The sequence below is a fragment of the Camelus dromedarius genome, chromosome 10 (genome assembly GCF_036321535.1).
Source record: "Camelus dromedarius isolate mCamDro1 chromosome 10, mCamDro1.pat, whole genome shotgun sequence".
NCBI lineage: Eukaryota > Metazoa > Chordata > Mammalia > Artiodactyla > Camelidae > Camelus > Camelus dromedarius.
In genome coordinates this window covers 14,460,926-14,485,930 of record NC_087445.1, presented here as the reverse complement: position 1 = coordinate 14,485,930, position 25,005 = coordinate 14,460,926, and the positions used below count along the sequence as shown (strand labels likewise).

At 43.0% G+C, this 25,005-nt stretch overlaps 2 protein-coding genes and 1 long non-coding RNA gene across 11 annotated transcripts in view; 2 read left to right on the top strand and 1 right to left on the bottom strand.

Annotated features, from left to right (window-relative positions):
• Window positions 1-15,073, bottom strand: part of MOB3B (MOB kinase activator 3B) — a 208,505-nt gene extending 193,432 nt beyond the window's left edge. Inside the window, exon 1 of one of the 8 annotated variants that reach the window (XR_004136116.2) lies at window positions 12,312-12,533. The gene's annotated coding sequence lies outside the window, so the exon portion shown is untranslated. Of the gene's footprint in view, window positions 1-11,101; window positions 11,346-11,583; window positions 12,155-12,311; window positions 12,539-12,812; window positions 12,885-15,028 lie in introns of those variants that run through there. The other 7 variants (XM_064490151.1, XM_064490148.1, XM_064490147.1 and 4 more) reach the window with 7 other exon arrangements.
• On the top strand, window positions 6,886-7,584 carry IFNK (interferon kappa). Its single transcript, XM_010985507.3, has one exon. The coding sequence runs from the start codon at window positions 6,886-6,888 to the stop codon at window positions 7,582-7,584; it is 699 nt and encodes a 232-aa protein (XP_010983809.2).
• Window positions 12,964-25,005, top strand: part of LOC116152591 (uncharacterized) — a 35,384-nt gene continuing 23,342 nt past the window's right edge. The window contains exons 1-3 of one of the 2 annotated variants that reach the window (XR_004136120.2): window positions 12,964-13,073; window positions 14,668-14,841; window positions 19,034-19,985. This is a non-coding gene — a long non-coding RNA (uncharacterized LOC116152591). Of the gene's footprint in view, window positions 13,074-14,667; window positions 14,842-19,033; window positions 19,986-25,005 lie in introns of those variants that run through there. The other variant, XR_004136121.2, reaches the window with a different exon arrangement.

The following is a 25,005-nucleotide window of genomic DNA, read 5'->3' as shown; positions in this document are numbered from 1 at the left end:
CACTGAAAGATACATTGATGGCCTTGAGGTCAGAGGACCTGGGTCTCAGCCTGACTTAACCCCCAAGTTGCACTGTGACCTTGCATAAGACACTTCACCTCTCTGACTCCAACAGTCTATCTCTAAGCGTACTTCCAACCCTATAGCCTATGATTTAGAGTCTGCACTTCACAGGCTACTTAGGGTCAGGAGTGTTGTTGGAAACAAAGAGCCCCCACCCAAGTCCCCATGGCTCTAGATTATTCCTGACACCACCCTCAAACCCAGGCATTGCTCACATTAAAAAAAAAAAAAAAAAAAACCTAAAATTTGGGGCATGTGAATCTTCTAAGAAAAGCCCACTTAAATTTTTGCATAATAATGCTTTTCTTTGTTCTTCATAATTGTCAGGAAACCTTATGACCACATGCAAACTGACAGTAATTAAAAGAAGACACTGTCCCCATTTCTGTCTGTTATAATATTTACCCAAGACAAGAGGACATCTCTGTCCATCACTCGCTCCACTCCTGTGGTTTTTCCAGACTACAGGCATACTCGGATGTGGTCTGGGAAGAAACCCACATCTATTCGGGGGTAAAGGAGAAAGTTATTCTGGTAGGTGACCTCTCTCATCTGAATGTTTGCCACCATCTCAGAAGTGAAAGCCCCATTAGGGTTCAGACAGACCAAGAGAAACAACAGTGGAACAAAGATTTAGATGGGAGCTGTTCTGTTAATCCCCAAACTGAGACTAGGTTTTACTGATGGTACATATTTATTTACTTAAATCCTTATTCCACCATTTTAAATGTCTTTTTCTCAGGGATCATTTTCTAAAAGCTCAAATTATTCCTGTGGAGGAAGTGACTATGTCTATTATCTGAAGCTGGGCTCTAAAAGAGAACCAGGGGTAAGTTTGCAAGAACCTCTATAATGGTGATATGACAAAATGACACTTACCGGGAGCACCTAACACAAAGAAGTGGCAACATTCAGGGAGAAGGGGGAAGGGATGATTTTGGAATCTCTTAGCAGTTTTGTCAGCACAAGTTAATACCAAAAAAAAAAAAAAAAAAAAAATCACATGGCAGACACTGAATGTCTTTACTTAAGAGACGCGATGCATACAAAATTGAATGACACATTTCTTGCCTGCTTGAGGGAAAGATGTATGAGTCAACCAAACCACCCAGAACTCAGTAATAGCAGCACAGTAGAGGTATGACAGTGCTCAGGACCCGACCAGCCTCAGGGAATCCCAAAGAGAAGATGATGGAAGTCGGTGGAGGGGGACACTGAATGAATGCCTGAGCTGCCATCTCTCTTTCTGTGAACTCCTCCAGTTTCCCCAACACCTGACTTTGTCCTCCCCATATCTCTACAGCAGAACAAAACCACTGAATCACTTCCCTGTCACTGAGACATGGCTTCATTATCTTCTTTTGGCAGTCATCCAGAAATAATTACTGAGCACCTATGACACGCAGGGTACTATGAAATGCACCCCAGATCTGTCTGGTCCAGGTCCACTGTGACATTTAGCCTGGGTTCCATATTCTTGAAGGGTTTATAATACAGATTTTAAAAATTACGTCCAAGTGATGTCACATATACACTCACAGGGATACACTTAAGCTTCAACTTCAAAACTTATCACAATTTTTATAATCCTGTTTTGTCAATTAAAAAAAATGTACCAGTCTCCCTACTCCCACGCCACATATCACCCCTGGAAGTGGCCCAGGTGTCTCTCCATATCTTTGGGTCCTGCAGGTGTTCAAGAACAAGCAGCTAACAAGCCAGCAGTTACACCTGTGCTGACAGACCTTAGCGTTTCATGGGGAGACAGATCTCGAATAAGGACATACCAAACTGGTAACTGTAGCTACCGCAGGGGAGCAGAGAGGCATGACGTGAGGCAGAGCTGGCAAGCAAAGCTTTCACTTTACCTGAAGTGTTTAAATTGTTATAATATGAACATATCCACGTATGACTTGTCACTTAAATCACTACATCGGGTACATCATTAGGAGAAGAACAGCCAAGGAAGGGACCAGAGGACCAGGGGAGAGGCAGACCCCAAGGCAGGAGGCAGTGGGAATGAATGAAATGACAAGCTGTTGGAGCTTCAGGGTTGGTCTGGGCTAACAGAGCTGCACACGACTTTGTGGTGACCGTGGTCCACATGCCATAGGGAAAGCACTCCCAGGCGTGGACACAAGGCTTCCCACCTCTGAGCTCCCTCCTGGGCTCCATCACCTTCTGAGCCCGCAAATGGAATGGCTTACTTCCATGTCCTGAGTAACATGGATGAGCCACATGTGACTCTCACCCTGGTTCAAAATCTGCTTTTTCACAGAGAGCCATGAATCTTACCACCAGATGCCAAATGCCCGTGAGCTGAATCACAGCTATGTCGTCTAGACTGAAATGTCTCATCTCCATTTTGTAAAAAAAAATGGGTCTTGCCCATGACTGTCAGCCTCGTAATCCACCTTGACTTCACACCGTTCCACCAACAGCAGGGCAGCCCCTGCTCACCAGCTTTCCCTCTGAGGAAAGCCCAACCACAGAGTAATCATCTAGAGAAACAAGAGCAGGTATCAGGGGACAGTGTTAGCACGTGAACACACAGCTCACAGTAACGGACTGGGCAGTTGTGACAGACAAATTCTGGAATAAAGACATTTCCTTACACTGCCATTCTTTTCAATTTTCTGATTGTACTTTGAGATAGAGTTGGATGGCATGGCTTTTACAGAACAGAGGCATGGCCGATGACTGATCACCCAATAATGCTTCTGACCAGAGCAATTATGTGTGAGAGAATACGTGTGTGTGTATGTACTATTTTGTTTTGGTACAGCAGGTGCCCCCTTCAAAGTGTGCAGAGTTATTAGGGAGGTGTGCACACAGAAATGCAATCGAATGTATGTCTGCACGAGGTGGACAGCTAGCAGAAGAAAAGCTTCCCATACAGGACTCCATGTCTAAGTTGTGCTCTAACAGCACAGTGGGTAGGGTTGCCAGATAAAATATGGGACACCCAGTTAAATTTGAATATTAGATAAATAATGAATGATTTTTTTCATATAGGTACATCCCAAATATTGCATGGGTGTTCCATATTTTTATCTGCTAAATGAAGCAATTCTAATGGTGGAAGAGGGGAAGACATGCATGTCAATCATCTGTCCTTTTTTGTCATGAATACTGTCAACATTATCATCAATTAATATTTACAGCCCATGAGGAATGAGGTGAATGCTATAGGGAAGACCTATGAATTATTCCTGCCACCTACAATACTCAGAACGAACATGACTGTTCCTCCAATCGTGGATGCCTTGAGATCATACCTCATCTCTCCTTGAAGACCTAGCCCCATGATCGGCATGCAGTAGATGCTAAAAACACAGTCTTGAATAAATGAGGGTGTAATATGGAATGACAATAAAGGAAATTTGGGGTGAGGAGGGTAAAATGATAAAATGTTCATAGCAGAAAATACAGGGACCTTCAAGATGACTGACAACAGCCAGATCTCCAGCCACCTCCATCACCCATGGACAGAACCTTTTAACAAAGAAGTTCAATTGAACCATCTCTTAGCTTGTTTATTATGACTGAACTATCTCAAATAAGTGTGAGGTATGCTAAGCACCATGGGTGGCTAGGGAGAATACAAAACTGGGAGATCAACACTTTCAGCAATTATTTATTTTAAAAAGCCAAAATTAAGGAGGACAAAGCATTGCCCAAAAGAGGACCAAGCAGTTCTGACTGGGACAATTCAAAAAGCCTCAGGTATAAGGAGTTGTTTGAGGTACGTAAGATGGCCTGCCCCTCAGAAGAGCTTTGCATTTTACAGACTCTGTGTGTCTGTGCGTGTGTATAAACCTACACATATTTTTTTAATGAAAAGTTGCAATTATAGTACATTGAACTCCCATATTCTCTGTATTATTCTTATCAACTGAATTAGAACTAAATCTTGGGGAAATTTCACATCTCCTTTTAAAGTACCCTAGAACAGAAATGTTTAAGTAAATAAAGAAGTATTGATCCTACTGTAGATGTATAATATTCCTTCTTTTATTTAATGTACTTCATTTGAAAACAGTTTGATTTATTAAGTAAGAAACACTTACTGCCTATAGAAAACTTTAAAAATTGAGGTAAGTAAAAATACAAAAATAAAAATCATCCATTATTTTTCCAGTTAGACTTTTATAGCATATAGCTCAATATTTATAGCATATATACTTCTGGGTTTTTTTCTGTACATGTATGCATATGTTTATATTTAACAAATATGGTATCAGACTCTATATATTATCACATAAGCTTGTTTTTAAGCTACTAAGTGTATCTATCCGAGTAACCAAATATATTCCCATAACATAACTATTTTTGGGGGGAGAGGTAATTAGGTTTTTCTATGCTTTTATTTATTTATTTATTTTAATGGAGGTACTGGGGATTGAACCCAGGACCCCTTGCACATGCTGTACTACTGAGCTATATCCTCCCCCTAGCAACACAATTTTTAATGCTTGCACAGAAGTTTTCTACTGATGATTTCCTTAACCAAGTACTTAGTGCTGAACATTTAAACTGTTTTCAGCTTTTAACTGAGATGAACTTCCTGACAGCTAAGTCTTTAAAGACATCCATCATTATTTCTCAGGGATAAAATCCTAGCAGTAGCACTGCTCAGTCAAAAGATCATGTACATTTTTAAGGTTATTGATACGTATCACTATCCTTCTCCTCAGGAAGGTTGTGTCAATTCATAAAAGGGCCCATTTTCCTAATTATTTTCCTAACTTAGTCATCCCACAAAATATCTCTGTGAATTCAGAATTCATACAGAGAGAGCATATAGAGTAACATAGGTAGTAAGTTTTCTTTTATAGGGAACCAGTCTGAAAAGCCAGGATTTTAAGAAGTCTCACTTGTCTACAATTAGACTTTGGTGCAGCCAACTGATTTAGACAAGAACATTTCAAGCCAAATTTCCAAAGTCAACCATGTTTGTGGAACTGTGGTTGTTCATCATTCCAAAATGACTTTATTGAAAATTAATGCATATATTTTTTAAGGTGATAATTAAGCTAGCCTTGTTTAATAACACCCCATTTCACATTCCTGGAGAAAGAAATGCTTTTTCTTTGGCCATAACCAGAAGACAGTTATTTGGTCAAACAGAGTGAAAACCATCAATGATGGATAGCCATCACCACCACAGTAATATTGGGCCAGGTGTGAATTAGCTTGGCTAGAATGGCTGATCATATACCTCCTCAGTAGAAAACAAACAGGAACCAATAAGGCCCTACTGTATATATACAATGAAATATTACTCAGCCATGAAAAAATGAAGTAATGCCACTTGCAGCATCAATGGACCTAGAGATTATCATATTGAGTGAAGTAAGTCAGAGAAAGACAAATATCATATGATATCACTTACATGTGGAATCCAAAAAAAGAATTCTATTTACAAACCAAAACAGACTCATGGACATAGAAAACAGACTATAGTTACCTAAAGAAAAGGGGCAGGGAGAGATAAGGGATTGGGGATTAACAGGCACATATTACTGCATATAAAATAGATAAACAATAAGAACCTACTGTGTAGTACAGGAAACTATATTCAATTTTTTGTAATAACATATAATGGAAAATAATCTGAAAAGAAAAATATATATGTACGTTTGTGTGTGTGTGTGTATATATATATAACTGAATCACTTTGCTGTACACCTGAAAGTAACACTGTAAATCAACTACACTTCAATTAAAAAAAATTTTCAAAGGCCCTACTGTATAGCACAGGGAACTATATTCAGTACCTTGTAATGGCCTATAATGAAAAAGAATATGAAAAAGAATACATATTTGTATAAATGAATCACTGTGCTGTATACTAGAAATTAACACAACATTTTAAACCAACTATACTTCAATTTAAAAAACAGGAAAAAAAATCTTTTAAAAAAAAAAAAAAAGCCATGCACAGAACCTCCAAGCAAGAAGGAAAGATAGCCAAGCAAAAGTTTTAAAATACTGCCTAAGCCATATCTAAGTTTGTTTTTTTTTAATGCATGATACTACAAAAGAGAGGTCAGTGAGGCAGAAAAATATTCCCCCACATACAACCCTCTGGAGGACTTCTAAAGAGAACAGAGGCAAACAAAATGCTTGGCGGGGATGCTAAATGCTGGTTCAGGTTTAACTAACGGAAAGGCTAGTCGGAGCGTTTCAACATTTTCTAAATGGCAGCAGAAAACTAAGCTGCCTGGCCTTCTATGTAATAAGTGCTGTGCTCAATGACCAACTCTGTTTTTCCTCTTTTTGGAGACCCCAAAAATCAAATAAAAAGAGAAAATTTCCAAATATAGGAGTTTGATTTTAACAAGATTGGAAAAAATCTAAGCTATGTTATGTTCTAGTGGCCTTGCAATCAAATAATCATAGTCATTTGGCCAATGTTTATGATTAACTCAATGAGAGAAGATGTTTGGTGATAGGGCCAGGTGCAAAAAAATATTTTCTTGGAAGATCTCTCTCTCTCTTATGTAATAGCGTTGCATGAGTGAGCAAGTGTATAGAGTCACAGCTTTCAGTTCTTTCTGTAAGAGTCTGCATCAGTCTTGTTCTGACGATTCTGTGGTACTGGGATGGATCATCCAGGCATCTAAGATAATGCAATGGTAATGGTTTGCTCACTTTTCTCAAAAACAAAAAACAAGATAACATTTCCAAAGCCAGCGTAGTCACCTGAAGTCAAAAAAGCCTCAGAGGCAAAGGAAAGGGGCCGAACTCCTGAGAACCATGAAATGATGAATGAGAAAACTCCTCCCCACTAAGGATCCTCAGGTGTATAAAAGGCACATGGAAGAATACGCAAGACCTAAAACATCAATGTCAACCTTGAGTCTTGTGGATTTTTCAGCTCGGGACAGGGGAAAAAAAATGCCTGATGTGACTCGAAAGTGTCTGTGGCCAGCGTGCCTCGTGGGTCTGTTCTTCACTGGCATCTTCTCTCTGGACTGTACCCTGCTGAATGTTTACCAGAGGAGAGTCATCTGGCAAAACCTGAGACTCCTGAGCAGGATGAGCAACTCATTTCCTACAGAATGTCTAAGCGAAAGCAAAGCTTTTGAGTTGCCCCTAGAGATCCTATCTGATGCCCAGCCTCTGAAGAGGGATATCAAGGAAGCCTTCTATGAAATGGCCATCCAGGCCTTCAACATCTTCATTCAAGACACCTTCCAATCCACTTGGGAAGAGAAACACCTGAGACAACTTCAGATCGGACTCGATGAGCAGCTACGGTACCTGGAACAATGCTTGGAAGAAGAGGAGGAGGAAAATGAAGACATGAAAGAGATGGAAGAGGAGGAGAGGAAACACTCCAGAGATACGGTCTCCCAGCTGAGTAACCTCGAACTGAGGAGATATTTCAACAGGATAGACAAGTTCCTGAAAGATAAGAAATACAGTCACTGTGCCTGGGAGATCGTCCGAGCGGAACTCAAAAGATGTTTCTACTTCTTTTATAAATTCACAGCACTACTCAGCAGGAAATAAGGTATATTCTTAGAATTAAAATTCCATTTCTCTCCAAAAATCTCCTTTTCCTTCTCTTCTGCCTTCATCTTCTTTTAAAGGATTGTTGTGGCTTTCCTAGAAGCCTCCCCTCGGTTGTATTGGTGGTAGTTTATGTAATGCTCACTGTTTCTAAAGTTTGACCTTACAACATCATCCCCATTCACCTGTCTTAAGAAAGCTGATGCCAACCATCCCCTGGGTGACCAAGCATCTTGTTAGGAAATCCTGAAGACACTATAAAAGGACTGAGACTCCCTCTCCATCTTCTACTCTCTGTTCCTCTTTCCTTTAGCTATTTTGTACTCGCTTTGCTCCGTCACCTTTGAAAGCCACCAAGCCGATGGCTAGAGGATATGGATCAGAGAATATTGCAAAATGTAATACCTCAAAGACTTAACCCTCTTGGTGCCAAGGTTATTAATTCTAGGAAAGTTCACATTAAAAGGGCTTATACAAGCTCCCATAGAGTTAAAATCCTTCCTGTCTCCCTACCCTCGGAAAAAGCAGCAAAAAAAAAAAAAAAAAAAAAAGGAAAGAAAGAAAGAAAAGAAATTTCTGGTCCATATGCTTCTCAACTTGTTTTGTTTAAATTACACTAAGTTTGTAGGTTGGCATTGTATTATTTTAAGAGAGTGAAGATCCACGGTAATATTGGAGGGTTGAGTTAGATGACCAGTAAGCTTTTGTTCAAACTTTGAGAGCCTATGATTCTAATGCAGGGAGCACAGTTCATTCCTAACGCATATTAAATTTTGACATCTAAAGGCATGGAAAATGCCACAGAAAAAGGTAGTAAATGCCTTGCATTATTTTTTGTTTATTTTGTGCCTGAAATGAAACACCTACAGTCAGACATCGGATTTTCCCAGAGGGCCACTTTGTTTGTTAAATTAACTAGTCATCCTAATAACACATGACATTTTAAAATATTTCACCTTTTTGAAAGTTATTCTGTTCCTAGATCACCCAGATTATTTACTTAAATTTTCTGCTATGGTCTTGCATCTGTATTCATTCATCTTCTAGCTGAAATTAATTTTCTCTTCCTCTCTCTCTTCTCTACCCCATTTCAGAATCATCTACCTTCAAGCAAGAATTACCAAAGAGATTGTGGCCATTCGAATGCATCAAAGAGGATGAAATGTACCTGGCTGGGCCCTTGTAAGGCCTCCCCTGCTATGGCTTTAACAGCATGCTGCTGAACTGTTTAGATTCAAGATTCATCCAAGTACAGGGCTCAAACGGTGTGGTCAAAAAGAGAAAGTCTTGTGATAAAACTGAGGCAAATTCAGTCCAAACGTTAGAAGAAATGCTTAAAAAAACAAGAACTAGTGGTTATCGGGGGAGGATCATACAATAAAAAGAGTTAGTATAATTCACTTAGTAAAAAGAACTCATCCATAGTTGTTCTAAATTTTTAAAGGAGCATTACAAGTTACAAAGGAGCTGGGGCATGCAAGCTACTAAGTAGAAAGTATACACTTGATATTCTCCATGAATTTCTCTAATAATGCCTTCGTGTGGTCTCCCTAATAACTCTACTGGGACCATGTCAGTAGTTACTTTAGTCATTAATGGTTGCAGTCTTGCCAAATGTTTGCAGTGCAAGAGGGAAGAGAATTGGCACTTCAAGTCAATAAAGATTGTCTGATTGTACCAGCAGGCGCAGAAGTCAGAACGGGATGCTTTTATTAAAGGCACCACTGGTCAGAAAAAGAGCACGCTCACTGAAAAATAGGTAAGGACACAAATTGGCATAAGCACAAAGAAAAAGCAAAAGACAATATGAAAAATGTTTAATCTCATTTACGATTAAAAAAAATCAAAAGAAGATAATGATACTCTCCCTCCCATCAGTCTGGCAAAGATTTTTTTAAAAAGAGAGAGAGCAATAATATAAAGTATTAATGGGGTGGAGAATATAGAGGAAAATACCCCTTTGTGTATTGATGGGGAGAGGGTAAACTGGCACACGATTCCTACGGGACAATATGCCAATCTTAAATATCCCAAAAAAGTGTATTAACTCCTTAGACCTAACTATCCTATCTCCAGAAATTTATTCCAGGGAAATAATTGAGTAAGTGTGCTCGATGGGGCCTTATTTGTAATATTCCTCCTCCTTTTGTTTTAATTTTCACCTCTGTATTTTCTACTTTTTCTACAATGGTGGGGAGGGGTTATTTTTAATTCTAAAATTGAAGAAACTGTGCAATCTTATCTTTCACTGCAATTACCCTGTTTTCCTTACTGGGATAGGCTGGGACAGGCAGTGCCCTTTCACTTTGTTAATGATGCCTTTGGACACCTCTTGAGCAACCTGGGTCCTTCCTGCTTTTCTCCTGCTGCTGCTGGAGATTTAAAGGAATCCTTCCTTGGGGAATCATTTTCATAATAAAATGTTTGTAAAGTGCCTTCTGGTGCTTCAACGATTTTGCCTTTTTTCTTTTGTTGGTCCCACTGGTAATACCCAAAAATCACTGCACAAAGTGATCTATGTGTCCACATTCCTGTGCTTGTGTCCTTCGTTCTTCTTTATTAAGTGGAAGCACAAAAGTTCTAAGTCCACTAAAGGGGAACTCCTGGAACTCTGCAAAGGCAAATGCAGTTTCCAATTAAAAAGCTTGAGTGGGTACATCAGTCACAGTGTTCAGATGGAAGCTTCCTTTCTCCCCTCTCTGGCGGCAAGGATCAAAAGGTGGAGGATTGAAAAAAAAAAGAGAGAGAGAGAGAGTACAGTTGAGTCTCCTTGGAAGAGGGACTGATGGGGAGTCAGTCAGAAAGAAAAAGTTGATACTAGTATATGTTAAGATTATGGCAGGTATAGATTCCAACAGGTGCACAGACACCGTCTCCTCTCACAGGCAAAGGGACTCTCCGGGCACCATTTGGCGACCCTACTTTCTCAGAGTGGCTACTATGCTTTTGCCCTAGGTTTTTTTGTTTGTTTGTTTGTTTTAGGTATAGTTGGTTTACAATACTATATTAGTTTCAGGTGTAAGCCCTAGCTCTTTGATAATCCACAGTCACTAAGAATAAGCACCATGTGTAAGTATTCAACTTAATAGGAGAGGCAGAGAAATAGGGCCACCTATCACCTCCCAGGCGCACGCACAGGCCAACTCAGAGCCTGTCCCCAGACACTGATTCGCAGGGACTTGGAAACGTGAACACAGCCCTGGCGGCGTCTGAGCTGTGTTCAAGTCTGCTTTTTCTAAATGCTGGGAGGCGACCTGGGACTCAAACTTGGAGTCCGACTCTAGGTTCACTCAGGAGGGAGCCACCTCACCCCTATTTCTAGGCAAAGTCTTGAGGCTTCTTAGGTCACTTCCGCCTCCATTCCCTTTAAGGCGACTTGCCTGCCCTTCAGCCCTTGGGAACTCGCAGACCTCAGAGCTGTCTGCCTACCAGACTTGCCCTGATCCCGTCCCACTGCCAGGCAGCGGCCCAGCCACACGCCTTTAGGCAGAGAGAGGTGGAATCCACTGGAACTCACCAAAGGACACCCCCAGATTGGGGCGGAACCTCGCTTCCACTCCCTCGAAAGCGGCGCCCCTCTGGATCTGCGCTCTTTGCGGCGCAGTTGGGATAAGATCTGAGAAATGTGCCCTGAGCCACAGGCAGCCGAGGAGGCGGAGACGGAACAACTTTCCCTCCGCCCAGTAACCGCAAGGCTCGGGTGGGGCGGCCCCGCTGGGGTTGGGATCCTCTCCTTCCCCAGCCGGGATCCCGGGCGCGAGCTGGCCGGGTGGCTGGCTTAGGGGGCGGGGGAGGAGGACGAGAGGGGCTTCTTTCTCTCTCAATCCCCGCCAGATGTTAGAAAGGCAAACAATAGGGACAACGCGGAGAAACAAAAGGCCATTCGCCACGATCTCAATCGGCTCTGTCGCGTGGTCCCGGCGGGGAGGACGTCAGGGAGGGGTCAGGAAGGGGGGGTGAGGGGGGATCTTGAGGAGTTTGGGGGTCTCTGGTACTTACTTGCCAGGCGCCGAGGGTCGGCCTTTTACCCTTCGAGAGGGGTCCAAAGGCAGGGAGGAGGAATCAAAGGAAAGTTGAAGGGTTTCCGCCTCCTTCCTCAGTGCAGGGTGAAGGAGGGGCTAGGATTCCAGATGTTTGACAGTTGTTGGCCCAAGGGTTTAGCAGGATTTTACACACCCTCTCCCTCCGCGAAGCATCAACAGCCCCGGGGCGACTGGCCGAAGAAGCGAAGTTCCCCTTCGCAGCCCCAAGCCGAGCCTCCTCCTTCAATATTAAGACGCCGTAAACGTTGTCCCCCTGCCCAGGCGCACTTCTGTAAAAGTTTGTCTTCCCGCCACCCACAGCCCAGCACGCACCCTGCAGTCATATGCGATTCAGGATGGGTTCGGAGACAGACTTGTACCCCGAAAGAAGATCGATTTTTATTGATAGATCTTTTAAAATCAAGGCCCGGGAACCCAGGGTCGGGACTGGACTCTTCTTGTTCCTGCCCGGGTAGGGCGCGGAAGGAGCCGGCCAGAAGCCAAGACGCGGGCAGGGGGCTGACGCAGATTCCAGCCCCGGAAGCCTGAGGAGAGCGGGCGGGGAAACAGGGTCCGCGGCCTCCCGCCCCCCTGTTGCACCCGCCCCCAGGTGCGCCCCGCACCTCTTAGCCGCCTGGGCGCGACCCGGCGTGAGTGGCTGCGGGCTGCGCCACCTCCCCTCGCTTGGAGCGGCTTCTCACTCACCGTGGGGTTTTACCTTCAGCCCCGGGGCCCTGTCGGCTCCCCTCGCTGGGGCAGCTGTAGGCGGCGCGGGAGGAAGAGGGTGAGCTCGGGACAGGAGGGGCGACGCTCGCGGATCCAACGAGGGGCTCCCGGGCCAGCGCGCGCGGTCTGAGGGAGCGCGCGGGCGAGCGAACTCGGGGCTCCGGCTGCAGCCGCCGCGGCTCCTCAGCAGCCCCCACAGGCACCCGGCGCGCGGCTCTCGTGAGGGGACACGAGCGGAGGCCCCCCTGGCGGCCGCCCGCGGAATGGCAGCTCCGTCTGGGAGAGAGGTCCGGTCACCTTTAGGTCATCTTCCATCCAGAAAGTGGTGGGGAATGGACAGTCTTAGCGGGGCCCTCAGCCCTGCGGAAAAAACGTTAACCCTCCGGCCATGGCGGCGAGGAAGATACCAGATCAGAAAGGGTGCGTTCTAGGTCCACCATGGCCACATCCCTGGCACCTAGAGAGGGGGAAATCGCTTACCTTCTTCAATATTTTCCAACTTGTTGAAAATCATCTGGACTGCCTGACAGAGGAGAGCATTAATCACTGAGAAAGACTCCGAAATTCTAGCAGATTTACTAGAACAAGCTGGGAGTAATGGAATGAGCATGGACTTTGAAGCTCAGCCCACACACAGCCTGCCACTTTCTATTTGTGTAATCTTGGTCTATGACCTTTAAACCTCAGTATTCTCTACGAATTGGAGAGAGCAGTATCTACTTTGCAGCGTGTTTGTAAACGGTAAGCATAGAAAGTATTCTTAGTTCAGAGTAGGAGTCATTAAATATAAGCTTCCTGAGGAAAAGAATGAGTTTTCCACATTTTTATTCCCTATCTGATAGCATCTTAATGCAAATTGATTGAGAAGTAACAAATGACTAGATATTGCATTTTATAATTCTTACACACTTTGGACATGGGGGAAAGATATAGTTCAGTGATAGAGCATGTGCTTAGTATGCACAAGGTCCTGGGTTCAATCCACAGTACCTCCATTAAAAATAATAAGGTTAAATAAATTAATAGGAAGTATGGAAATATATTAAGTAGAAATTAGAATACACAGAGAAAACAACCCTCCCCAGAAGTGGTTTTGCAACTACTTAAGTGAGAACCTCTAAGACCACATACATCTTTTGCAATATCGAGTCAAATCTGATATGGCAAGAAATATTTAATAAATCGTCATGGTCTAATGATATCAACCCTGGATTAAATGATTCCATTTAATTCCATCACTTGAGCAATACAAAGATATTGAAGATTGTGAATACAAGACTCAAACATGAGAAGAAAGAATGATCAGATACCAAAACCCAGCCACTAAGCAATGTTTCTCTTCATCGTTCAGTAATACAATCTCATTTCCAAACTGCCTCAAACCCCATTCCTTTTGTCCTTTTTGCCTCTTGGCAATCAGACAGTTCTTCATCATCCAGAATAATTAGAATGGAAGTGTCTCTTAATTACTCCAGTTTACCTTTTAATAGTCCTTCTTTCTCACTCACTAATCCCTAATTGGGAAGAGGCTGTTGCCTGCCCAAGAATTCTCATCACATGATCCTTTCTGTTCTGTCAAGAAGAGAGGAAAAATAAGATTCCCTGTCTCAGAACCCAGAGCGGAACATTGAGATCCCTCTTCTGCCCCCAGAGATAGGGTTCAAGCTCCAGGGTGCAGATGAGCAGGGCATACTCAGGGCAAAGAAGGCATGGGATTCTAATGAACGAGCATTGATGGAACTGTCTCCATCTCTCTCCTTGGGTGTCAGCTTTGCCTGTAGGGAGAAAAGAACTTTCATCCCACTTCCATCTTCTTAGTGGCTCAGGCCTCTTTTCTAAGGGCACTAATTCCATTGACAAAGGCTCTGCCCTTGTGACCTCATTACCTCCCAAAAGCCCCTTGGGGGTTATAATTCAACATATGAATATTGGGGGGACACAAACATTCAATTTATAGCATCTTGGGCTACACCTCTTCAATCCAGCTGTTATCAGAGCCCTGTGTTGTACAGCAAACTGCCCCCTTCATGATTTGAACTAGATACTATTTTCCACTGGCTACTCTACCTTATGTGCACGTCTCTTTGCTCATTTGGAAAAGCAATCTGAAGGGAAAGAAGGCAGGGGAGGAGGGGGGAGGAGTCAGATGACAAAAGTTCACCCACACCGAACAGATCCTCCCCCTCAAACTTGCTGGCACTGTGGTCATCTCCATCTCAGCGAAGGGTCTCTCCAATCTTTCAGTTGCTTAAGGCCACTATGAATCATCTTTGACTTTTTTCCTTGTCTAGTCCACTTCTAATCTATTAGCAAATCTTGTTGGTTTTGTCTTTAGGAGATATCCAGAAGCCGACCTCTTTCCACTGCCTCCACTGTTACCACCCTGGTCCAGCCACAAACACCTGGAGCCTGGATGACTGCAATGGCCTCGTACCTGGTTCCTCTGCTTCCCTCCTGCCCTGCTTATGTTCTACTCTCAATACAGCCACCTGTGTAATTTCATTAGAAGGTATGTTGCATTTTGTCCCTCTGCTACTCCAAATCCTCCTGGGGCTTCCTGTCTTACTCAGAGTAAAACCAGCACAAATAAGCACTCCTTCATCTCTGACTTGGTCTCCCAGTACCTTCCCCATCACAAATCCCGCTCCATCCACGTTGCCCTGGTTGATTCCCACAAATGCCAGGTGAGCGCCTACCTCTGTACTTGCTGTGCCTTGTGCCAGGAACACTCTTTACTCGGACACTTCACGGCTTACTGCCTCACTTCCTGCAGCTCTGGCTCAAAAGTCACCAGAGAGCTCCCCTTTCAACTCTATTTGAAATTAGTCAACGCCCACCTCTCCACACGCCCTGCTCCAATTTTCCCCGTAGCACTTATTGCCATGTGATATATGACAGATAAACTTCCTAGGTTAGTGTAATATGTCTACTGCCTGTATTAGTTTTCTGTGGTTGCTGTAGCAAATCACCACAAACTCAGTGGCTTTAAATAATATAAATTTCTTATCTTACAGTTCTGGAGGTTAAAAGTCCAACACAGGTCTCAGTGGGCTAAAATCAAGGTGTGAGCAGGGCTGCATTCCTTTCTTAAATCTATAGGGGAGAATCAGTTTCTTGTTTTTACTAGCTTCTCAAGGCCACCCTCATTTGTTGGCGTGTATCCCCCACTCCCTGTTGAGAACCAGTAAGGGCAGGTGGAATCTTTCCCATTTCACATCTCTCTGGTCTTTCTGCTTTCCTCTTGTACTGACGAGGGAATTACATTGAACCCATCCAGATAATCCAGGATTATCATCCTATGTTAAAGTCAGCAGATTAGCAACGTTAACTCCATCTGCAACCTGATTCCCCTTTGTAGTGTAACATATTCACAGGTTAGAGAGATAAGGATGTGAACATCTGTGGGAGCAATTATTCTGTTAACATACGGCCTTACTCTTTCCACTAGAATATAAACTCCATGAGACAAGGATTTTCATCTGTTTGGTTTATTGCTCTATCTCTAGATTAGCTCAATAAATGTATAGAAAGTGTATAGATCCTTGCCGTGGACTGAATTGTTGTCCCACCCCCAACCCTCAAATTCATATGTTGAAACCCAAACCTTCAATGTGATAGTATTTGAAGATATAGCCTTTGGGAACCAACTAGTGTTCGAGGAGGTGATGAGGATGGACCCCCCATAATGAGATTAATGGCTTTATATGACACAAAAAGAAAAGAGAGAGACTGCTGTCTCTCTGCCATGTGAGGACACAGTGAGGAGGGAACCATCTGCAAGACAAGAAGAGATTCTGCACCAGGAACCCAACTGGCTGGCACTGTAATCTTTGACTGCTCAGCCTCCGGTGGTGAGAAGTAAATGTCTACTATTTAAGCCATTCAGTCCATGGTGTTTTGTTATAACAGCCTGAACAGACTAACACAGCACTCAAGAAATATATATTGAAATAATTAATGGAAAGACCTCACTGTAGGCATTGCAAATATTTAATATCTAGTAAGCACCTACAATATGCCATGTCTGTGCTAAGCACTTTACATGGGATATCTCATTTGATTCTCATAAGATCCCTATGTGGTAGGTACAGGTGAGGAAATTGTGGATTAGAAAGTTGAAGTAACTTGCGCAAGGTCACGCAGCAGTTACATCGCCTAGGCAGGTTTTAGACTGGGCAGTGTGACTGAAGCCCACAGCTGTACCCCTCACAGCCACTGCCACTATCACATGGCAAAGGGAAAGCCTGGATCTTGCCCTCAAGATGCTTACAATCTATTAAAATGACAAGAGAAACAGAAATAGCAATGACACAAAGAAGTCTATGGTGGGTAGTATAGAAAAGGCCAATACTTTTTGTGGAGCATAGAGATAGGATAGATTAATTGCGGATGGAGCTGATTGCAGGAAGCTTCAGGGAGGATGTGGCGTTTGGGCTAGACTTAAGATGGTGGACGTTGCTGGAGTTAGATTGAAAGATTGTTCAGGTAGAGGGAACCACAGGAGTAAAGATACAGGAAGGGAGAGAAATGCAAGATGTGTTCTGGAAGCCAAGATTAATGTAGTTGTATGGGGACTAGGCATGCAGTTAGACGATAATGGCTGGGATCCCAAAAACTCACCTAAAGATCGAAGGAATTTAATGATTTTTGTTAACAATGATTAATGGAGAAGAATTACCTAAAGGAGCTTCCAAAGTCATGTCTGAAGCTGTAACTTAAAAGGCAACAAGTAGAAAAGAAAAATGAACTTCTTGTTGAGTAAGATGCTTTCAGAGACTACTAACTCTATTTGCCGCCTTATAAAAGGGCAATCATGGACCCCTAATTCTGGGTCCAGGGCACAGCCTCCAATATCTAAGACTCAGAAGGTTCTAAAAGAGGGCAGAAATGGGTAATGAGAGCAACTGGCCATTCCTGACCTTTGGACAAGCAGGATTTTTTTTTTTTTTTTACCATTTCCATTTCACAGCTAAAGTAACGAAGGCTGGAAGGATTAAGTGATTACACAACTAGCAAAACTGGGAGGTTGACTCTGGGTCTCACAACCATCAGGGTTCTGTGTGTCCTAACACGTGAGTGGAAAAGGCCACAAGGGTGTGCTTGTCGCAGATGAAGTTGTCAGTTTTTAGGATGTTTCAAATAATCCTCTCCTGGTTACTAAGGGTAAGTCTGAGGAATTTGGATGCAGCTACTCATGAATCTTATTTCCAAGCTCTTCTAGGGAAAAGAGAGAAACCGGGTTCATCTGAAGGATGAATCAGAGAGACAAGGTGGCATGGTAATTAAAAGAATGGACTTCAGAGTCTGAAAGATCCATATTAGCTGTGTCTAATCTCTCTGAGTCAGCTACTTCGTTTTATAAAATGGGGTAAATAACATAGGTAATTGTATGGACTCAGTGAAAAATTGCGTGTAACATGCTCAGCATAGTGCCTGTCACTGTAAGTATTGACAGGTAAGTGCTCAAGAAACCACCTCTTTTTCTCTCCAGCACGTAGTTCTCTAACCACCCTCACTAGTCCCTCCCCCATGAGGCTAAGAGATCCCAGCACCCAGTGTGTGTTACATTCCACATGGAATCCAGAAAACTCGCTGTCCCTTGGGAGGACATCTCCTGGAATTGGGAACAAAAAGAGAACATTTCTGGTTAGTTTAACATAGAATGAATGACATTCACATTCCTTGGCCAAGTCAGGGCAAATCATTTTTCATCATTTTCAGTTCACGCTTTCTACATTTCCTGTAAAGTCTTCAATGGTGTATGAGAAAAGTCCCAGAAAGATTCTGTTGCCAAACCACTTCATTACAGCTTCCTCTGAGAGGGTACTAAAAGAGCAAAGGGATATCGGAAGGGTGTCACCATAGCAACGTCACAACAGACAGATTGCAATAGAGTGAAAATGGAGAAAGCGTGTTTTGCCTAGTTGTTGTTGAACATAGACCCACAACCATGTTGCTCTGGAGAGCGGTGCTCAGAGTTCAAGGGCTACTTCAGTTAGATTTGGTGAGAGGTGAAATTTGGCGAAAATTCAATCCATTTGAAAAATAAACAAGATTTTCCTTTTTACCTCATAATGAAGGCAAGACACAAAAGTAAGTGTATCACTCACCCTGTCCTACTTCAGCCCCCAGCTGTTTTAGCTACTCAGGACTCTATTTGATATAATGCCCCATATTAATTTCCTCCTCAGAAGCTACATCACCATTTGGAAAGCCCCTTGGGTTGAATAATTATTGAATTTCTAAATGGCCTCTGGCCAGCCTCAAATGTGATAGTTTTATGTCTAATCATATGAAAGAGACTTGCCTTGGGCATCGAACAGCCCTGATGATGCTTATCTGAGGAGAAACATCTCTCTGAAATGTTTTTTGGGAAAGTTTCATATTAAATTTTCTCCGAGTCTTATCACCTAATGCTCAGCAGAGTCTCTGTTGGGTAATTTCCTTCCTTCCTTCTTTTATTTATTCTCTCCTTCTTCTCTCCCATTATCCCTTTCTCTTCCTTCCTCCATTCTTTATTTCCCTTCCTTCGTTTGTTACTTTGTTCCAAAGAGGATTTATGACAGCTAGGTGATATCAAGATTTCCACTCAACGTCCCAGAAGAACAAACCTCCTTTTTAAAAATAAAATTGAATGACACTTTCATTCCCTTTCCTTGGCTTTTTTGCTTTCCTGGGTTCTTTTTTGTTTGTCTCAGCAGATGCTCAACCAGATTTTTCATTTGAAGTGTGCCTCATTGCTGCTCAAACTGGAGGCAGAGTCAGCACCAGAAACTCCAAGCAAAGCACAAGCGGAGAGCTGGAAGGACTTTAGAGTCAATTTGCCTTAGTGTCTAGTCGGGCTCCAGGGCATTTACAGGAGATGGAAGGCAGGGAATTCACCTTTATTGAGTGCCTGTTAGGTGCTAGGACCCGTGCTGGGTATTTTCACCTTTATTAGTTCATTTTATCCTCACAATGACCTTGGGCAGTAGGTATGATTCATCATATTGGCCTTTTCTCCTTCTTTCAGTCAGCTTGCTTTCTCACTCCTGCTTCTTGGAATCACCTCCCAAATAAACTAACTGCCCTCGAGTCCTTGTCTCGGACTCTGATTTGGGGGGAATCCAAACCAAAATACTTGGGTTTTTGGTAGAATGGAAATGAGGGCCATCTTGTGTGCTGATTAGTGAGAGAGATGGTTATTGCTGTGAGATCTGTAAGAAAATAGACTAAACCAGAGAGAGACCCTGAAGCAGAGTAAACAATCCCAAGGAAGGAGCTCTGTTAAGAAAATTTCCCTTAAGTAGAGCTTTCTTTGAGAAAATCTATGCAAAGTGTTTCATTCAGTATGCCTGGAAGAAAAGACATCAAAACATTAACTGTTTTTCTCTTCTGAATTAACCTTCAGTTGAAGTTCCCCTGATCTGACTCACTTCTCTTTCTGGATCAGTCTTGACTGCCCCCTGGGGAATCTCAATTTCTGTCACTGAAATAATGACGTTTTCTTCCCCTGCTCCTCGCACCCCTTAGAAGACACTCAGCTGTCATTGTCTACCTGGAAAGTAACACAGCATGTTAGTTAAAATAAGTTGTGGGCAAGAGTCAGCTCGAGTTCTAGTCAGCTGGGTGACTTGGTCTAGCAGTCAGGCTTTGCTGCAGGAACAAACCTCCAAATTCAGCAGCTTAAAACTGTAAGGTCAAGTCTCACTCCTGCAACATGCTCGTGTTGGTTTGGTTGGGGTGGGAGAGGGGCCTCTGCTCCTGTAGCCCCAGCTGCAGGGCCAAGGCTGTGAGCAGCAACTTTCCAGAATGTTAATTGTTGCTGTGGAAAAGTGCAAAGGAGGCAAAGCTCATACTGGTTCTCTAACCTTCCATCTGAAAATGGCACCTGTCTCTTGCTTAAATTTCATTGATGAGTTGGGTGATCATACCTGAGTCCCACCGAAAGGGGAAGTAGTATCCAACTTCTAGGTGAGAAACGAGAGAAAAAAAGCAGAATGTTTGTGAAAAATGTCTATTACCTTTGGACAGTCATTTAACCTAAGTTTCAGTGTCCTCGTGGTGTACCACAGGGGCCTTCACTTGACGAGGTTGTGGGAGGGTTAAATGAGAAATTGCTCAGAGAGCACCTGGAACGTAGCCGTTATTCAATATGTGTTGCTAATTGGACCAGGATCCTTTGTATAACTGAAATATAATACTAAGGTTTACTGCAGATAATAAGTTCTTCAGTACTTTTCCGTGCATTGCATTTTCTAGTCTTTAAAAATGATTCCTATGCTTTTTCTCCGAATGTCTCCAAATTCTGGCCATTCTAAGATGTGGATTCTAGCACAGTGCTCCCAGCATAAAAAGGACCTCACTAAGAAATGAGAAAGTGGGGGTGGGTATAGCTCAGTGGTAGAGCACATGCTTAACATGCATGAGGTCCTGGGTTCAATCTCTAGTACCTCCATTAAAAAAATAAATATAAATAAAAGCAGTTAATTTAAAAAAAAATGAGAAAGTACTTTTTTGGAAAGAGCTCTATTCAAATATAAAATGATGATCACTGTATTTATTATTTATAGCAAGTATTGTTCTAATAGAGATTACACTCTACATAAGTTCTTTAGAACAGTATGGGCCTCATTAGAGAGAACATATTATCATTATGCTCTGAAAACTCAGGCTGGGTGTGAAGTTGCTATAATAGTGTGGGTTTCTTTGGCCCAGTATGTTATTACAGTTTCAATGGAACCATTATCCTGTCAACAGAACACATGGTAAAACCTGCAGGGGGTTCCTCTGACTTCATGAGAGTTAGTAGACTCTGGCTTTCCCTAGGGAAGGCAAGGGCCTGGTAGGGTCTGAGCAAGGGCCTGAGGCACAGATTACAGCCCTCCCACCCCCATCCCTCATCATCCTAGCTTTCTGTTTGGAAAGCCAGCATTTTGAATGTCTAGTCATGAGACTTTCTCATTTTCCTGGGGTTGAGTCCCACCCCTCCACTCCTCATTTTGTTTTCACATGATGGCCATTGACTCCTAGTTTTATAAGGTAGTCTTTATTCTGGCAGAATTTGGGCCAGGGACTCTTTCTATTTAGCAAACAGCTCAGCTCACGTGGACCCTGGGGTTGTTGACATTTTCAGGACCTGCTATTGCGAAACCCTAAAGTTTATTTCACGTAGCTGAGTGGCTTTTGCCAGAATGAATTCATTTGCTCAAGTTATTTTTCAAATGTGGTTTTTCTTAGGTTATTAGAGAAGCTCTGGTCTCTTGTTTGTGTGGGTCTGGGCCAGAACAAAATACCAAGTCTATTGATGGTAGGCACAGAAAATGTCCAGCCAAAGCAGATCAAAGGAGGTTCTCAGCTTTGAGCAGAAGAGCCTCTCCTCCCTGAACGCTGAGTTAAAACACTGAGTGGTGCTGGTTCCAGGGGCTGAAATCTTGATGCTTCTAGGACCAAGGGGATCCTGCAAATGAGTCTCAAACTGCTCCTAGAGATGTGCGGAGGGGGCTTTCAAGTGGACATTCACCCAGGAGAAACACCAGCTGCAGCCAACTGGAGCCACAGTCCAGGTGCAGGGAGACTCCTTGGGGCACAAAACCTCTACCTTCATCCAGGTCCAGTGGACTGATTCATTAAACTACCTTGCAAACATTTTATCTCACACCTGGTTTTTAAATAGAACTCTTTAGGACATATATTCTTACCTTTGTGGGGAATCAGAAACCCCTTTAAGAATTTAATGAAGGCTGTGGCCCCCACCACTCAGGGAAATGTACACACAGGACAGCTTTTGCTTACAATGTCAGTGGCATCGTTGGGATAACATCCAAGAACTGCCAAGGGCACCCATAAGTCAATCCCCTTGCTTCAGAATTTGGGGAAACTTTAAACCTAAGGTTAATGGTATGTGGATAATATCCATTCTTTCAGAATTTACTGAGTTCCTGTTTGATGGTAGGCACTAGGTTGGAAGCTGAGGATACAGTGATACATAAGACAGGGACCCAGCCTTGTGGGTGAAGCTCACAGTCTAATGGAGACAAACCAACAACCCACAATAATGATGTTAATGTTACTGAATACAAGTTCGTGTGCCCAAAGCAGTGGGGTCAAACAAAGTGAAAAGTTGGAGTTTGGAGCACAGGAAGGTTGACTGCAGGTTCAAGCAAGGAGAACGGGCTGCTCATGCTCAAAAAACCTGAACTCCTGATGGTTTGGGGGGAGAGGGTTTTATAGGCACAACTTGGGGTGAGGGCTGCAGGGTGTGTGACTTTCTTCTGACTGATTGGTGGTGAGGTGTCAGGGCGGTGTTCAGGAATCCTGTGCTCAGCCTGAAGTTGCCATCTTCCACCTGGGTGGGGGCCTTAGTGCCGCAGAACTCAAAGGTTTTATTATGTATATCACTAGAGGAGGAACCAGGATCCCGCTTTAATCGCTGCACTATCATTTCTTGATTGTTCCTCCTTTGTTTCTGCATTCTCTTACTTTCCTCATTAGCAGCTGTTTGAATCTGCTCTATCTGAATTCAGGAAGGTCTAGGAGGCTGAAGCCTTTTTCTGGCAAAGGAGAAATGGGGGACACTAATGGCTTTTTTGCTCAGAAGGACCCCACAAGGTCCTGCTCAGTTTCAAAATTAGGAGTTAAGTGCTAGGCTAGGACTATAAGCATAGAAACCTACAAGAGTCCTGAATAGAGGGTAATTAACTCAACATTTATTCCATAAACATATTATGTACCAGGCAATTAAGGTATAAACTAGTGCACAGACACAGTCCTTGCCTCCAGAAGCTTAAAGTCCAGGTGCTCTAGATGGAAAGTTGAGGGGGAAGCCTGGTGGGACATGACACCAACCACAGGGGAATCCTGACTTACATCCAGGAGAAGGAGTGGGTATTCCAGGCAGCGAGAGCAGCATGTGGATAGGCCAGTGATGAGAGCAAGGTGGGTTGGGGAACCACAGACAGTTCATCAGGGCCTTGCAGAAGGGGATGAGTGGTGAAAGGAAAGCATGGAGGGGTTTGCTAGGGTCAGATCCCGAAGGCCCTTGTACTTCGCCAAGGATTGCAGGCTTTCTATTGTGTCAGAGGTTGTCGCTGAGGGATTTTTTTTTTTTTTTTTTTTTTGTCACTGAGGGATTTTTAAAGCAAGTGAGTGAGATCAAAGAGGAGATGATATTGGAAAGCTCAGTCTGCCCTCTATGGGGAAAATGGATGTGGGGAGGGGTGCGGAAAGGAGGATGGCTGGTGGGTGAGAGGACCAGAAGGGAGGAGTCTGTTGAGTTCATGTGGATGAGAAAGGATGAGGTCCTATTAACGGCAGTGGAGCTGGAGCAGAGATTTGAAATACAGGGTGAAGCCTCCAGATAGGACGTCTCATGCCCTTAGAATGACCTTCTTCTGGGGCAATGCTCTCTGCTCTGAGAAATGAGGTAGAGATGGGTTCACATGAATAAAATAATCTTGCTACTGAGGTGCTATCACCTAGAATCACGGCTGTAGAATTGGTGTGGTTTAATAATCAGACATGGGAAGTCTATAGTCAGTTGCTTAATGATGCTGATAATGACGATGATACCGACAACAGCCATGACTTAAATTTTATTGTTTGCTTACTCTGTGCCGGTTACCCTTCCAAGCGTTCTGCAGGGATTAACCCAATTATTTTTTTTCAAACAACCCTATGGTGTAGGTTCTATTCTTTCCCCCATGGAATAGATGAGGATATTGAGGCAGCACAGAGAGGTTCAATACCTTGTCCAAGGTCACACAGCCAAGAAGTGGAAAAACAGGGATTTGAGCCTTTGAAGTCTGATTCTAGGACTCACACTGCTATCAACTCCCCTCTCCGCCTACAATGGCAAATAGGTCTTTCCCCATAAAATTCAGTATGAGCATTAAAATGGAGTTTTTCAGTTTGTTCTGAACATTCTAATCACAGTAATAAGGTTTCCACGCCACTCACATCCTCCAGACACATAGTAGGAGAGGTGCGTGAAGCAAAATGCTGGGTGTGAGTGTTTTTGCAGATTTGGGTTCCAAAGAACAGAAAAGCAGAAAAACAAACAATGGTGTTTTTAAACAATGAATGTTGTTTCCCTTCAGCCCTAAGGGAGTTTTAAAACTTGACAAATCCATTCAGCTTTCAAAGCATTCCACGTTCCCCACCCACAAGCATGTGCCAGAAGGTGCCAGTTTGAGCCAACTCTGAGCTCAGGAATGATTTTCTAAATACTGGATCAGATTTCTTAAATGTCCAGCTCCACAAATGGATACTTAACTATTGCCCTAATGGGTCTGATGAAAACTGCTTAGCAATTTATCAAGCTATTAATTTAAAAAGAACATTTCAGCCAGAGATGAGATTGTAAGGAATAAATGGAGAAATGCGATTATGAGGAATAAATGGAGAAGCAGAAAATGACAGGGTCTTACTACTTTAAAAAGAATAAAAATCACTGCCTAAAGATCTTTTGAACTTTTAGAGCTAGGTTGTACATAAGCTCAATTTTAATGAAGAGCTTTCTGGAGGCAAAAATTAGTTTCTGCTGACATAAAGAAGGCAATTTCCTTATTTTGCAGGAACTAATTTTTTTCTTGGAGAGGACAAAGAAAATAATTTTTAATAAACTCATTATATTCATTCAACTAAGTTTTTTGGCAGCACGCCCTGTGCCAGGCACCATGCTAGACACAGAGAT

Coding starts and splice junctions, on each gene's coding strand:
- IFNK (XM_010985507.3), top strand. CDS start 6,886: ATGGAAGAATACGCAAGACCTAAAACATCAATGTCAACCTTGAGTCTT.